This window comes from Apium graveolens, chromosome 6 (genome assembly GCF_009905375.1).
Source record: "Apium graveolens cultivar Ventura chromosome 6, ASM990537v1, whole genome shotgun sequence".
NCBI classification, from domain to species: Eukaryota; Viridiplantae; Streptophyta; class Magnoliopsida; order Apiales; family Apiaceae; genus Apium; species Apium graveolens.
In genome coordinates this window covers 288,859,360-288,876,901 of record NC_133652.1, presented here as the reverse complement: position 1 = coordinate 288,876,901, position 17,542 = coordinate 288,859,360, and the positions used below count along the sequence as shown (strand labels likewise).

The 17,542-nt window shown below is 34.4% G+C and overlaps 1 protein-coding gene across 1 annotated transcript; it reads left to right on the top strand.

Annotated features, from left to right (window-relative positions):
* Positions 1-10,002: 10,002 nt before the first annotated feature.
* LOC141666184 (uncharacterized) lies at positions 10,003-13,141 on the top strand. Its single transcript, XM_074472180.1, has 4 exons — positions 10,003-10,183; positions 10,299-12,183; positions 12,269-12,374; positions 12,503-13,141. Exons 1-4 carry the CDS (start codon positions 10,003-10,005, stop codon positions 13,139-13,141), a joined length of 2,811 nt encoding a protein of 936 aa, XP_074328281.1.
* The last annotated feature ends 4,401 nt before the right edge of the window (positions 13,142-17,542 follow it).

Below are 17,542 nucleotides of genomic sequence, written 5' to 3'. Positions count from 1 at the left end.
CTTAAGTAATTATTTAAAAATTATTTTAGGGTTTAAAAAAATAGTAATAATTATTTATATTGAATAATAAATTAAATTATCAGTGTATAATTGATATTAATTAGACCGTTAGTCCGATTTGAGCTAAACGAAAGCCATTTGACTCAGATAAATAAATCATTTTCATTAAAAATAACATTAAGACCTAATTTCTTCTAGAAATTAGTTGACTATATTAATTGCTTGATTATCAGTCGAAGTGCGTGCCGAGACGAATCCGAAAATTTCCGGAAAAAAATGGGAAACAAGTTAGATGATGATCAGTGGAACGATCAGCGAGTCGATTTTGATCCTAAAAATTATTTTAACTATTAAAATGATTATGTGCTTATGTTCTTATGTGTATTATGTTGTTAATCGAGTCTTAATTGCTTATATGTAATATACGAGTAAGTCATAAGCGCATGGGTAGACAATATGGACGATGTGAAGTCGGTTCACTACAACATTTTTGCAATCATACAACTATTTTTTTTCGTTGTCTGAAAGGTAGTTTTTCCGTTGTCTATCCAACACTCGTGTGATCGAAGGTTAGACAACGGTTGTTAATACAGTTGTAATAAGGGAGATTCAACAACAGTGTTTAACACTGGTTACAATCTAGATGACACAACGGTTGTTTTAGAAAAACAATTGTTGGAACATTTTTAACATGACAGTTTTCTTAGTAATAAACAACGGTTTATTTACGTCAAGAGAAAGTTCTAAATTTTCTTTCCAATTTTAAATATCTTTTCCAAACAACAGTTATTTTATCCATCTATTATTTATGTAATAGAACAACAACAGTTATTTTCAGAGGTAGTAATATAAGTATCTTTTAGACAACAGTTTTAGGGTGGTGTTATAATGCAAAAGAGATAACGAATTACTTTTCGGGAACCATTGAAGAAATATTTGTAACACAACAGTTTACTAAGTAATAGACAACAGTTTAAAAAACCATTATCTTATTAGGTATATGCATTTTGCATATCAATTTCATATTTAATTAAAACCAGCTGCATAAAAAACCACAAAAATTAGTCCCCTGCCAAAATAAAAATACCATAATCCAAAACAAAATCATACCATAATCTAGGCCCCCGCCAAAACAAAACCAATTCACTACCATACCATAATCCATACCATACCATAATCCATCCGTTCAACAATCCAAAACAACCAGATCTACCTACCAAACTACCAGCAATCCACCGAACACAAAATACATTATCGCAAGTCTACTTATCACCAACTACATACATAAAACATCCACTTTACGATAAGTTCAAACGAGTCTACTTGTCAACATACAAAAAGGTCAAACGAGTCTACTTGTCAACATACGATAAGTTCAAACGAGTCTACTTGTCACCAACTACATACATAAAACATCCAGTTTACGATAAGTTCAAAAGAAAAGAAAGGCGAGGACCTAGCTTGCACAATGTTTCATAAAATATTTTGCAAACTCAACCCTGATCTCGTTGATGTCATCCTCAGTGTAAACCAGGTTTGATCTACGCAGCCACTGAAATATGATCCAAAATTTTATATAAGTAACATGTTCTGCCCTTATAAGAGTAAATACAAAGTGGATGAAAAGGCCCATAGATAGTCAATTGTCACCTTATTAGCAAAGTCCAGCTCCTTATCATGAATGATTTCCATCATGTATCGCATCACAAACAGGCCACAATCCTTGTTCCCGGTTTGCACTGGAACTCCCTAAAATATCAAACAAAAAATCATTTAAAATATCCAGTCTCCTTTAATAACATAATTAATATATGATCACAAAAATAAATAAATACCGCCATGTTCTCCCACAATACTTTCTTCTTCGGAACCTTTTTCAAATCCTCCTTGTACATTTTAATGGCACTGCAACCAAAACGAGATATATCAAAACACAAAATAACCACTACAAAATATGGTCGGACAAGATTTATAAGTTAAGACTTAATAATCAAATTTTATAACGTGAACTCTTACTTGTCGACAACATCCACCCATTCTCCATTTGCAATTCGGCGTTTAAGAGGGTCCATATAGTAGACTACCTCTGCGTCTGGATTGACAACTGTCAGGGTCCAGTGGTTGCTACAAAAAATAAACAGAGGTGCTTGTTAAATAGTAAAGCCTAAATTTGATGCTTTTTTATCACTCAAACAACTTAAATATCATAAAAAAAAATACATTTCTATTGAATTAAAATCAACCTAAAAATTATTTAAACTCACTATTTGTGAAAAATAATCTAAAATATGATACTAGTAGAGTGTAATTTACTGTAATAAACATGATCAGGTATAACATCAAAAATTGAAGGCTCATACTGATAAAATTTAAATTCCAGTAAATAAATCAACTTTAAAACTGAACCTATACAATTATCATCAAATTTGAACTTGAAATATTATGAGGTTGAACTATACAATTTCCCCTGTCTGAGAAACAAACCTAACATCTAATAACAAAATCAATTAAATACTGTAAGCCATTTGATTACTTTTATATTAACTTCAAAACTGTCAAGGCATTTGATTACGTTTATACTGAACCAATGCAATTAATATAAATTTCAACAAATATTATCGAGTTTAACTATACAATTGAACCCATTCCTTACAAAATTAAAGCTAAATTCTTGAAAAAATTAATAAAAAACTGGCAGGGCTTAACAGCTTAATAGCTTGCGATAGTAAAAATACTTACACATCATTGTACGGCAGGAGAAAATGCTGCCCTTTCCTAGAATCTTTAAATCTTGTACACAATTCACGCGACCTCTGCACTGCACTGCCACATCCAATGGCACCGATTGTGCCTGGATCTACAAAGCTAATCATGTTGACCATCTTATGCTTCTTCACATATTCATTCAAGAAGCTACAAATTAAATTAAGCAGTCCTTAGTAAAGATTGTCATATTTATTCCAAGGCTATATACTCCGAAAAAAAACTTAAAATGAAAAGCTTACTGAATAAAAAGGCAAATGACAGAGCTGGCCATTTCACCGCCAGAGCACACTGCATGTATATCAGATAAGAACATGATTTGCTTCTTTGTAAAGCCAAATGCTTCTTTGCTTAGCTCAAAAGAAATTGTTCGGCCACCACTCAAGGCTTCCTTTGCCCATGTCCACAAACGTTTCATTGCAGAAGGATAATTCGGACCAATTTGAACAACAAGCTCTGGTTCAACATCTTCAATTACTTTATACGTCTTCTTCATTTTCTTAGCACGGGCTTTCTTGGTTTTCTAAAACAATTACAAATAAAAATAAATAAAAAAACAGACTAAATAAACATATAGTACATATATTAACCATACTAAAAAAGCATTCTGACCTTGGCGGCCAAAACATGAGAAGTACTGCTATTGTTTCCTGCAATTATCATGTTTCTCGGCCATGCAATAAAAGTTCCCATGGCTTCTTGAACAGTCAAAATTTCATCCCCGATAGGGAAGGGAATCTTAGCATCTCCTTGAATGACTTTAGTGATAGACACCCTTGCGTTCTTTTCTCCAAGACTTACTCCATGGATAGTCTTCTCATGTCCTTCGGAAACGCGTACTTCATCAATTGTTGCACAAGCAACAATGTTGCTCAACGATCCAACAGCCAATCGGCATACAGAACCACCTGAAGAATCCACTTTCATTTCCTCAACAGCCCTTCCATTATCATCCTCACCTGCCACCTTTTTATTATCCTCAAGCTCCACCGCTAAATCTACAAACAAAATATCTATCAATGTCACATTTTTATGATCACCTACAGCCACATCCACATCCACATCAACCCCACCCTTAGAGTGACAGCTTGCCTGCTGGGAATTTGGTTTCGGACTACCATCATATTGTACACCATTTTTCGATGAATGTGCATTGTATTTTTCAAATTCAGCAGCCCAAAATGCATCTCTCTCTTTAATAATTTTTGGAGTCTCCTCTGCCATGTACTTTTGAATTGCCTCACGTACCCTTTCTTCCACTGTCCTCGCTTTTTTTTCCCTCAGAAGATCAAAATAAACCGACTACTTCACATGAATTCCCTGACCACGTACTCTGCCTCCGTGCTCAGGCTTACCGAGCGCCATTGTTAACGCATCATTAGTACCTTCAACTTTAAGCTTTCCTTCCTTAACCTCCTCCTTCATCTTTTTCTACAAAAAATTCAGTAACATTTTTCACCATAAGCTCATACATCCTTTAAGCACATTCATCCTTTAATTAAAATATTACACAACTAACACCAATTTGTTTTTACTAGTTATAAGCACATTCATCCTTTAATATATTTAATTTAATAGATTCAATTGCAAGCACAAGAGACAACTTAGTTTACTTGGTGGTACAGGGGACCTAGTAAGTACATTCATTGACAAACTAATCCAAGGATAAAAAAATATTAAAATAAAATATTAACCAACACAGAATACAAAATCTAGACATTTAATATTATGAACCAATTTTCAATATAAACATGTGTATTTGACTCTCTTAGTGAACAGGGGATTATTAAAATATATAATTAACTACTAATATTAAATATGATACAATCAACATGCTACTAGCACTAAAGGCATACAAACAAATCCTAAGTTAAACTAGAGACCACTAATTCGAATTATACATTGTAATAGAAAAAGATAAACTATAGAAAGGCTTCATGTGTATATAATTTATTAAAATTTAACTTTTGAAACTTCAGTTCCTTATTAAAAAATACACAAATATGTGCATCAAATAGAATGGACAATTATATTAATAACTTACAATTTCCTTAGCTTTTTCTGCAACTTCATCATTTAAAAAATTACCATCTTCGTCCATCCTTGCTAGGATCCAAGTGTCCGACCGATCTACTTCCTCTGCATCTGGATGAGATTCAGTCTACATTTACATGTAAAGGATCACCTTAGTAATAACATAAACATGCTTGTAAAAATAATATGAAGCAAAAAATGTGCTTGTTATTTCATTTCACTAACCCATTCATTCTCGAGATTAGCATAACCTTTTCGAGACATTCGATGTGGATATTTACTCAACTTCCTTCTTTCTTGTTGTTCTTTATGAATTTTCTTCATAAAAAGCAGCAATAAGGTTAGAAGATCATAACTAAGTAAATATTAAAATGAATAAAGCTAAGTAGAAATACCAGAAACTCAGGCGACGTGCGGTCAGCAACAAATATGTCCCAGTGTGATTTTTCTATAAAAGTAAAATCTGCAGGAGGATGTGCAAAAAATTGAGGTTGATCCAGATAAGGAAGAATGTAGTACTTGGTCAGCCGACATTTAAATTCCCTCCATTTTGCCCCGGCCGATCTGAATACCAACTTTTTTGCAGACTCAGGTACAACATAAGCCATCTACGTACATATACCAACAAATTTAAAGTTAAAAGGTGCTAGTTAATGAAGAACAAATAATAAAAATAAAAGTTAAAATGATGGAAGTTATTTTATTCATTTTACCTGCACACAGTCCCAAATTTTTGTCTTTGTCTCTTTAGGAACACATTTCCAAGAATCATGCCAGATCGGGGTTTTGGTTCTTGCCAAAACTCCAATATATGATTGCATCTCTTTACCTTCTTCACCGTATGGCTCTCCTTTTGCATTAAAAGACACAGTAAGTTTGATCCCTCGGATCTTGCATTTCACAATTCGGTGCATCGTTACACAGCCTCGCTTCAATAGTTTTAGTCCTTGAGTATTGTCCGGTTTGGTAACAACTTTTTCTCGTTTTCTTTTCTTTGATATTTTCTTTTGTAAGTTTTCAGAAATGGCCTTCTTCACAGTTTTTGGGGGAGAACTCAATGGAGTGGAGGTCTCGCTATTCGTGGACTTTGTCTTTCTTAAAGCCCTTAGCACACTCATTGTCCTTGGATGGGGTGAAGATCGTGTCTTTTTGAACCCATTCCTGTGAGACGCTTTCTTTTTCAAATTTCCCTTATCTGCCTTGGTCTTCTTCTTAGGAGTAGCCATAACCTATGAAGTACACAAACAAGGAATAAGTACAACATTAACATGACAGTAAACTCAATAAAACTCAAAGACATTACAGGTAAAAGAACCTAAAAACAACAAAAGAATAACCATCTGAGATATCTTAACTTTCCCACTTAAAAGCGTATTATAAATTTTACTTAAAATGACACACTTTGAGTGCCTAAACTAACCAGAGATGTACACAAACAAACATTCAACCACCAATAAAATCTAGCTTATAATTGTACAACTTACGGCATGTGAATAAAGATAAATTATCCATTTATTATAGGACAGTAGCACAGGGCACATTCAACTAACTAATCGACTGCAGAGTTATAACAAACAAACCAGTAATTTTATCTCAAAAATCAATAGAAACATGAAACAAAAAACAAGAAATTAGCACAGTTACAAGATTTCAAACAGAAATTAGCACCCTGTTAATATCCATTTGGAACAAAAAACAAGAGAATAGCAAGAATTGGGGGTTTCATCATGAGATAATTACAGTTTAAAACCAGGGGTTTCATCATCAACACTCAACACTCCACAATTGCATGCAATATTTACATAATAAAACAAACCAAAGACACTCCACAATACCATCAAACATTGCATGCAACATTCCGCAAAGCAAAGACACTCCACAATACCATCAAACAGAGCATGCAACATTTAAATCTCATAAAATATTGAGTTAAAAATAAAAAACCCCAACATAAATTGAAGAGGGTTTTATAGTTCTAAAATAAATCAAAAAACCCCAAATAAATTGAATAGCATTTTAGAAACTTATTAAAAACATGTAAAAATCAAAAACCCCCAAATATAGATGAGGGCTTTACGGTCTCTAATTGAATTAGAAACATACCAGTATAATCGAATGGAAGAAGAGGAAGAAGATTGTGTGAAGAAGAGGAAGAAGATTGTGTGAAGAAGAGGAAGAAGATTGTGTGAAGAAAATCGCCGTGAAGAAGAGTAACTGATGATGGGGAAGAAGGGGGTTGGGGAGTTATGACGAGGAGTAACTGATGGGGAAGAAGGAGGTTGGGGAGTAAAGTTTTTGGGGGGATATTTCGGGGGGATACTAAAAAATAAAGGGGGGAGATGAAATTTAAAAGAGAGGGAAAATGAAAAAAATTCACTTCAAACCAACGGCCTAGATACAGTTCTGGTTTAATCCAACGATCAACAAAATCTGTTATTATTTAATTTTTTTAAAACCTAAAAATCAAAAATTAAAATATATATAAATTATCCATATATTTGGAGATATAGTAACTGTTGTAAGATCAACTATCACATAACGGTTCTTACAGGATACCGTTATCGTATACTATATTATTTAAATAGTAGTTGTGTAACGGTTTCTTACACACACCGTTGTCTCATATATTTTCCAACAAAAGTTTTTTGTCCTAAACCGTTGTCTATAATCTAAAACAAAAATAAGCATAATCTATTGTAAAACTTTTAATTTTTAAATGTTCGATGTTTGCGAGTGCACATATGTTGATAAAACATTTGACGTAATCCATAAAAGTTAAATTTTTGGTACCTTAAAAGTTCGATAATCTGATTCGAAGACTTCGATTATATCACTATAAACAAATAATAATAATAATTAAGAATATTACTATAAACAAACATAGATTACGCTGACAGAGATGTTTGTGAATAAAAATTTATTAAACAACTAATAATTAAGGATATTAAGTTTCTCTTTGTAAAATTTTAAAATAATTAAAGATGGAGTTGTAACTAGGGTGGAGCACGGTTTGGTTTGGGACATTTTTTGGCCAAAACTGAAACTAAAACCGTATGTCCTTAATTTTAATATTTAATAAATATAAGTTGAATTTACGACTTATAAGTTGATAAGTAAGTTATGTTTCAAGATGTCAATCTAATCAAAATTCATTAATTTTAATTAGATGTTGAATTGTTGCATTATGATTTTAGTGAAAATAAATGTAAAGCTATTTTATTGAAAGCTGAAAAAGACTTTCATTCATAAGAAAAAAGAATTACTATCGTTGGGATCTGATTCTGCAGTAGAATCAGATCCCAACGATAGTAATTCTTTTTTCTTATGAATGAAAGTCTTTTTCAACTTTCAATAAAATAGTTTTACATTTATTTTCACTAAAATTATAATTCAACAATTCAACATCTAATTAAAATTAATGAATTTTGATTAGATTGACATCTTGAAACATAACTTTATAAAATAAAGTTGATGAAGAAGAAAAAATCAAAATATATTCAGAACAAAGTACGTCGTTACTAACATTCAACTTATCAGCTTATAAGTCGTAAATTCAACTTATAAGTAGGGTCGACTGATAAGGTGACTTATAAGGGGTTACGGTTACGATATAAGGATCACTAGGGGAGGAGAATTTATGATTATGCCTCCTGAGTTAGAGTCTGTCCCTAAATGCGGTTTAGCTTGGTTCACGTGGTTTGCAGGCTATTGTGTGAACCCGTAGGGTTTACCCAGTGCGCACCTGAAGGGTAGCGGCTGCGGGTTACCTACAATAAAAAAAATTATTCGGGGTTAAGATAGGGTTTAAAGTATAATGTTTAGAATAATTGATGAATATGCTTAATAAGAAAGATTCAATTAATATAAAAACACATCGGAACATCTTTTTCTAGAAAAGGTATCAATATTGTATATGATAATCATATTCATATTCGAAGCACATCCATATGTTTGGATCATTGAAAGGGTGATTTAAACATCCGTATAATTGGATCGTCGAAAATATTTACAAATTTAGAAAATATCGATAAACATGGGATATCAACTCCAAAAAGTCGAACTTATCGCTATTGAGTTATATGTAACAGTTTACAAACAACTATTATGTAAAACAATATATAGTTCGGAACTCCCAATTGTCGATACGATCAAGTTGTAAAAACAAATAACAAACTAAAGATAATTAGATGATTTATTTACCGATCGTTTAACACTAATAATATAAAAAATATTGAAATTGAAAATGATAATAAAGACATTCTAAACGATTCAACATATTATTAATAATTTAGTTGAGACTTAAACATATTATTAATTACTTTTTATTTCAAACATATATTTGTTCAGACATATGTATCTGTCGGAACAAGAACACATTTATTTACTTGGTAGTTAGGCCGTTCATCCATGTCCATGTGCTCTCAAATCCATAATACTCTCAAATCTATGCTCAAATTCGTGCTAATACTCTCAAATCTATGCTCAAAATCGTGATCATACCCTCAAGTCCTCAAATCTAGATATCAAATCCATGTCACATCAAGATTCCAAGACATCAAGATCTAGGGTTTTAAATTTATTTTCACACTTGAACAGGTAAGTACAGTCTTTTATGAAGTCGGGTTTATATGTACTCTCTTTTGAATTCATTTTGATGAATTCATTCTTTTGTGATTCTGAACTAGGGTTCATATTGATTTGGGGGAAATATAAAGACTTCACAATTCATTTTTAAGAAGCTATAAGGACAGGTAAGTACTTTAATTTATGCATTTGGGTTATATAAGTCCTCTGTTTTGAATTCATTTTGATGCCTTTTTTACTTCAATTAGGGTTCAGTTATAAAGATTTTGGGGAAATTTAAAGATTTCATAATTTAGTCTGAATTTGAGGTTCTATTCAGACTTTTAAAAGATGGATAGGTCATGGTTAAAAGCGGATAGAAGAACGAAAGAGTTCAAAAAAGGAGTGGAAGATTTGTTAATATTTGCATTTGAGAATGGTTATAATGCAGAAAAAATCAGTTGTCCATGTGTAAACTGCGCACATAGTAAATCATGGAGAGCGCAGATAGTTAAAAACCATCTTTTTCAATATGGTATTGATCAAACTTATACACGTTGGATATGGCACGGGGAGAATAATTCTGTAGAAAGTTCTAATTAAACCGACACATCAGAATCTATCAATCAAGGCACCTCAAGAATGGGTGAACGTGACGAGGACGACGATGATGATATGTCTTCTGATGAAAGTTCTGACGAAACCGACACTTCTGATTTCATTAACCATGTTAAAGGTGAACATCAACCTCTTTATCCTGGATGTGGGAGGTACACTAAGATGAAAGCTCTGGTCCAGTTATACAACTTGAAAGTGAAGCATGGTATGTCTGATTCATGCTTCAGTGATATTCTGTTATTACTTGGCTCTTTACTTCCAGAAGGCAACAACATCCCTTCTTCCTTCAATGAAGCAAAAAAAAACCTTATGTGCATTAGGAATGGGGTATGAAAAGATACACGCATGTCCGAATAATTGTCTCTTATACCGTGGCGATTTAGATGAAGAACAAACTACGTGTCGCGTATGTAAGGCCTCTAGATGGAAATTGAACAAAAAAGGAGATGAACTTGAAGGGGTCCCTGCTAAAGTTCTATGGTATTTCCCGCTGATACCAAGATTACGAAATTTATTCAATACACCTCACATTGCAAAGGACATGATGTGGCATGACACCGAGCGACAAAAGGATGGTAAAATGAGGCATCCGGCTGATTCAATAACATGGAAGGATGTCGACCAAAAATGGCCTGATTTTGCATCAGAGACTAGGAACCTTCGATTAGCTTTATCTTCCGATGGTTTCAATCCTTTTCATGGAAACCGTACTGATTACTCAAGCTGGCCTGTTTTGCTATCAATTTATAACCTTCCTCCATGGCTTTGTATGAAGAGAAGGTATATTATGCTCTGCTTGTTAATATCTGGACCGACTGAGCCTGGAAATGATATCGACGTGTTCCTTCAACCACTAATAGAAGATCTGCAAGAGTTGTGGCATGGGAAACAAATGTACGACACTTATAAGAAAGAGTCTTTCATGTTTAGGGGCATTTTATTATGGACAATAAGTGATTATCCTGCCTTAGAGAACTTGTTAGGAAATGTTATTAAAGGGTATAATGCGTGTACTATTTGTATTGATGAAACGAAAGCTACTAGATTGGTTAATTACCGTAAGACGGTGATTATGAGGCATCGAAGATGGTTGCCCCATAATCATCCTTATAGAAGGCAGAAATCAGCTTTTGATAACACTGTGGAGAAGGGGGTCGCCCCTGTTCCATTAACCAGAGAAGAGGTTTTTCAAAGAGTACAGCATTTAAGGGCCCATGTATTTGGAAAGAAACAACGGCAACCACGATGGAAGAAAGGTGAACCTAGACCTGTTTGGAAAAAGGTTTCAATATTCTTCCAACTTGAGTATTGGGAATTTTTGCCAGTTAGGCATGTTCTCGATGTGATGCACATCGAGAAAAATATATGCAAAGCCCTTGTTGGAACTTTACTAAATATTCCGGGGAAGACAAAAGATAGGGAATCTGTTTGTCTTGATATGGCTGAAATGGGAATAAGAACGGAGCTGAGACCTAAGACTCCTGGAAAGAAAGAAAAGGTACCGTTGGCATCATGGAACTTAACGCATGCAGAAAAAAAAACAGTTTGCTCATCATTTCTTAAAATGAAGTTGGCAGATGGATTTTGTTCAAATATTAAGAATCTTGTAAACATGGAAAATCTTCGGCTTGTTGGAATGAAATCTCATGATTGTCACACGATATTGCATCATTTGCTTCCAATCTCAATTCGATCAGTATTACAAAAACAAGTCAGGTGCACAATTATTAGGTTTTGCCTTTTCTTCAAGGCAATTTGCAGTAAAGTGATCAATGTAGACAAGTTAGAAAAAATACAGAGTGAGTTAGTGGAAACATTGTGCCAGCTTGAAAAGCACTTTCCCCCTTCGTTCTTTGATGTGATGATCCATCTCTCAGTTCATCTCGTGAGAGAGGTTAAACTTTGTGGGCCAATATTCCTTCGTTGGATGTATCCCTTCGAGAGATATCTAAAAGCGTTTAAAGGATATGTACGGAACCCGGCTCATCCCGAAGGGTGTATTGCTGAGGCATACGTTGCCGAAGAGGCGGTGGAGTGTTTGGTGAATTTTGAAAAATCTACCGTAGGAGTGTCTCAAAATGCAAAGTATGAGCAGAATGCAAGACCTCTATCTGGTGCGACATTGATAAAGCCGAGCGATGAGGACTTGCATCTAGCACATTTGTGTTTTCTCCAAAATACAACTAATATTAGACCATATTTTGAGTAAGTTAGTGATATTTAAGTGTGTGTTATTTCATTATTTTATGCACTTTGATTAATATACTAAAGAAAGTGATTTTTCTCGCAGCGAGCATATGGCATCTTTGATGACAAGATACCAACAACATGAAAATGATGAAGTCTGGCTTAAAAACAAGCAAAATGCAGAATTTCATAAATGGTTCAGGAAAAAGGTATAATTGTTCTTTGAATAAAAACATCATAAATAGGCCTAGTTTATATTTTTTCCTGGTAAATGTATTTGTTATTTGTTTATTTAAGAAAACATCATAATTAATATTTATCAATTTGTTTTAAATAGATTCAATCAGAATTGTTGGATGACCATAACAACATACCTGAGGAGATAAGGTGGATTGCTGAAGGGCCCAACAAGAATGTCCCTACATTTAGCGGATATAGAATCAATGGTGTTACGTTTAGCACCAAGGAGCGTGATGACACTCGACAAGTTCAGTGCAGTGGTGTCTGTGTCGTTGCAGATACAATGCTTGTACAGGGTAAGGAGAAGAATATTGAACATACTTCACAGACCTACTATGGAGTTATAACAAGTATATGGGAGTTGGACTATAACAAATTTAGAGTCCCAATATTTCGTTGTAATTGGGTAGATATGAACCAGGGGGTTAAGGTAGATGACTTGGGATATACAATTGTTAATTTGAACAAATTAGGTTTTGTAAATGATCTGTTCGTGCTAGGGAAACATGTTAAGCAGGTTTGTTACATTGATGATCCTCTTGAAAAACATTGGTATGTCGTGTTGAAATTACCGGAAAAGAACTGTTATGAACAATGTGACGATGAAAATGATGGATCAGTAGAAATAGAACTTGAGAATGAGCTGCACTTGCCAATGTTTCCCAATGGTGACGAACTTGATGAGGAAAAAGCTAGCTATATGCGGGACGAAGATGAATGGATTCAACTCCCATGATGGTAAAAATTACCTTCTTTTAAGTTAAATTGCCTAGAAAATTACCCCAGCATGAGTTACCTCTCTGCCTTCTATAAATTATTTATTCGTAAATCTTTTTTTATTTCTCGAATTATTATTTGCCAAAATTTGATAATTTTAATTAATCAGTGTCAATTACGATTACTGTTTTAATATATATGAAGTTAGCAGTTTTTTTAATTTTTATAAATGATTTATCAAACTGGAATTTGTCATTTTTTAATTTATCGCTCCCTTTTTTCTTGATTGTTTGGACTGTCTGGCATTTATATGTTGGATTCAGTGTCATCTAATTATTGGACAGTAGTGTTGATGGGCCATAAACCCTGTTAATCTTAAATTTGTAACCATGTTCAGTTTTTTTATTTTTCTTTCAGTGACCAATGTGATTATTGATCCGGATTTCATTGTTTCCCGTTTTTGCCCATTTTCGTGGAAAAGCCTGTTTGATTGCATTATTGGTTTTATGGACATGCCTAATTAAAACTGTTGGTCGCTTGTCAAGGTTTTGGTTGGAATTCTGATCGAATAAGGTGTTCATATATGATACCCTGCTTCTTCTCTGCCAACAACTTGTTACTGGGGGTGGAGGGTTACCAGCACCTTCTTCCACTGTCTTCAGCTGGAGGAATTTGGTCCAAGTCAACTGGTGATGATTAAAAAATGGGAACTTACTGCCAATGAAAAGACCCTGCTCTAGCTGCAGAAAAAGTCAAGAACACGGGTATTAGAAAGACACAGCGAGGAAGAAAATACTCAGTAATCATCTAACATCAACTCATCAAGTTTCTTCAAGAAATACTCTTGATATTTTACTTATTTATGAACTTTTATCAATTTGCTTACCTGGAATACATTTCTTTCACCCATAATTGCTCCATTGACAAACTTTGTGTTGTCTCTTGTTATATTAGCCTGTAAGAATGCCATTCGGTCAATGCCAGTGCCACTGAGGGTTGTCGGAGGTCCATCAGCACTTACGCCTCCACTTGGCAACACCCTTTGCTCAGCTGGACATATATTACTACTTTCATCTCGTGTTGTTATCTCTTCCATCACAATTCCATAAGTGAACTTGCTTTGACGAGTGAAATTCTGCAATAAGTAATTATTTGTTGGGTGTGATAAGTAAGCTTACATAACATCTTAATAAGTAATTTGGTTTGTGAATTATCCAATTGAAATTAGTTGTTGACTTGAGGAAATATTCTGATTTGCCAACTTGATTGAGGGTTTTTTGCTAGTCTATATTGGTTGGATGATATTTTGTTAGGTAGTCATTGGTTGGCTACTTTTGGATTAATTTTCTGGGGATTTAATATATATACAACTCATTTTTTTCATTTTAACATTACTCAGAGACAACAGTTTATAGATAATCTATTAAACCATCTTCTACCTAGAGTTTAGACAACATGCATGAAGAACCAAACCATTGTGTGTTTAAGTTTCTAACAAGTTTTTTACATCTCAAACCGTTGTCTATTAGTTGATAGATGAAAAAAGTAAACTGCTGAGTTGTTAAAATTTTGTGGGAGATTAAATTAAAATAGGAGGGAGAATGAAAAATAAATAATTCAAAACAACCTCTAAAAGTATCTTTTAAAGTGTGGTGTTTAGACAACGCGTTATAAATCCGTCGTGTAAATCTTATAAATATAATGCTTTAAAACACCATTATCTATGGCCTTTCCTTTTAACAATGGTATAAACGCACAGTTGTTTGATTTTTAATGAGACAAGGGTAAGAATAAGCACTTGTCCAAATTACACAACATAAGCAGCAAAACCATCGTCTTAATCTGGTAAATGGTTGTTATTTAACAACAGTTCTAGCGTGTTGTCTTAGTATTCTGATTGCATTTCAACCGTTGTCTTTCAACCGTTAAGTTCCAACGGTATTTTTTTTAACGGTTGTCTTTCAACCGTTGTCTGATTGCATTTTTCTTGTAGTGGTTCAAGATGCAATTGAAGTACGAAATGACTTAACCAGTCTATTTTTGCTAACAGAAGCTAAGCCAGCAAGGCAGGTTGATTAGGTGATAGACGAAGGTGATTTAATTATAGTGAGTCGCGCAGAAGGCAAGTTTCTCCCCTATTCTATTTTCAGAATAGTGATATTCTCTTCAGATTCTTATCACGTTTGCACTCTTTTGATTCTCTTGTTCATATTTCATTTTAATTCTTGCTTATCGTTTTCATTTGACTTTATTATTCATATATGAATTGCTACTCACAATTGTTGATATATTATGGTGATTAGAATATATCAAAGCATACTGATTATTCCGGTTACTATTCCAGGGACTGGATAATAATACTTTGGGGATTAAGTTTACTTAATCCTAAGGACCGGGACATAACTGGTGCCTTGAGATGGGCCGTAGTGCCTGGGTGCCCGACATGATCTATATAGTGAGATATCGATCTGCACTATATCCTGGCAGATCAACAGGGTATAGATGCGAACTTGAGTCCAGTTTAGTTCGTTGTATTCGCCAATACTGACCTTCTTTCTATTCTCGTGGGGTTATATCTTTGCAGATATACCTGGGTTACAGATTCATTTAAAATGCTTAAACACTGTTTATATTTTGCGGACTTGTTGAGCAATTTTTGGCTCACCATTTTTGTTGTTATTCACCTTATTATTTTCAGTTAAGAAGGAATATGAAACCCATCAGGACTCAAGTGGTAAAGAAGCGGGTCAAGCCTCGGGATCCTCTCATACCCAAGGTGTTGATCCCAATCCAGGAAGAAAGCTTTTGAATTGCCCGAACAGGTGGAGTGTAGATAGTTAATGTTTGTGTGTTTTGAATAAAAGATGAATTTAGTTTAAAACTGATTAAAAAATGGTTTGTAATAAAGAGAGTTTGTGAGATTTTGAATTTGGTTTATAATAAAAGTAGTTAGTGGTTCTTGTTTTCATACTTCAACCTAAAAAGATCATGGTTAGTGTTAAAGGGGTTTAGTTTTATTTCTTTATTATTTGTTAATCAGATTTTATAGGTTTGGTGATTTGCTTGTAACCCCCAGACTTATACCCCGGGTCTGGAGGGCGTTACAGTTTTAGCATCAGAGTTGTAGGTTTGGTCCCTGAAAATAAGAACATTATGGTTGAGATAAGATAGGGATATCACATAGGATGTGAATAGTCAAATAGGAAGAGTAGTGTTAGGATTTAGGTCATATTAGAATAGGAAAGTATAAATCTTAGGATTGTTAGTGATCTTTATTCTTTCTTTGTTATATTATCAGATGGCATTTTCTGGTTATTCTGCGTCTTCTGAGAGGATAGTCAACGGGACAGCAACACCAGTTATACCTCGAGTATTTGAGTACATGTTACCTCCTCTACCACCTCCACCACCATTGCCACAGGAGCTGGTACCACCAGTACAGGGGATAGCCCAGGACCCTATAGAGATGTTCGATCCATTTGACTTCTTTGAGCCGATGGTTCCTTTGACAATTGAGTATCAGTTTATATAGGGGATTGAGCCAGAGTTACCACCACCACCAGTGTTACCTCCTATAACAGTACATGCCCCAGAGCCGAATGTATTTCAGATGATTCCATTCGAGGGGATGGGAGAGCATGATATGGATCTACAGTTAGGATTACCCAGCAGGGTGCAAGTATACCGAGGGTTTCGTCACAGGAGTCGGTGGGTCAGGTTGCAAAGCCGCATATGGTATCATACCATGAGTACAGAGTTATGAAGGATGATATGGAATATTCGATAGCACAGTGCCGAGAGATTATGCATCTATTCGACCATAGGGACAGAGGAACTTTAGCGGCCTTATAGCCAGATTACTATATGAGATAGAGGTTGCAATCGGTTTTGATGAGTGCCACTTGGGAGCTCGATGATTTGACCCATGAGGGAGCGCCTTCTTTCGCAGAGTTCTATAGGATATTCCGCTTGGCACAGACTTTGGTCCAGGCACTTAGGGACGAGCTGAGGCGTATTCCACCTGGGTTTTGAGACAGTGACTTCAGAGTACAGATGTATATAGAGGCAGCATAGTATAACATAGTGAGTAGTGTGTATGTGTGTATTAGTAGCTTAACCTATAGTAGTAGTTTGACCTGTAGTAGTTTGACATGTAGTGGCAGTATGACTTGTAGTCGCGGTGATAACCAGCAGAGCGAGACTTTTTGTATCAAGCATTTACACCTGAGGCTGGTGTCATATATATATAAAATGAACTCTTTCAAATTTCTTTTATTTAAATTTCAGTCTTTACAGTTTTACAGCATTTACCTTCACTTTATTGTTTTACAGCTTTTCATATTTTAATTTCTGTTGAAAAAAAAAGAAAAAAGAACAACCATTTTATTTAACTGCTTACATTTCCTGGTTTTTATATTCA

Coding starts and splice junctions, on each gene's coding strand:
- LOC141666184 (XM_074472180.1), top strand. CDS start 10,003: ATGGGTGAACGTGACGAGGACGACGATGATGATATGTCTTCTGATGAA. Junction 10,184..10,298: donor CAACTTGAAAGTGAAGCATG/GTATGTCTGATT, acceptor TATGTGCATTAG/GAATGGGGTATGAAAAGATA. Junction 12,184..12,268: donor AATATTAGACCATATTTTGA/GTAAGTTAGTGA, acceptor TTTTTCTCGCAG/CGAGCATATGGCATCTTTGA.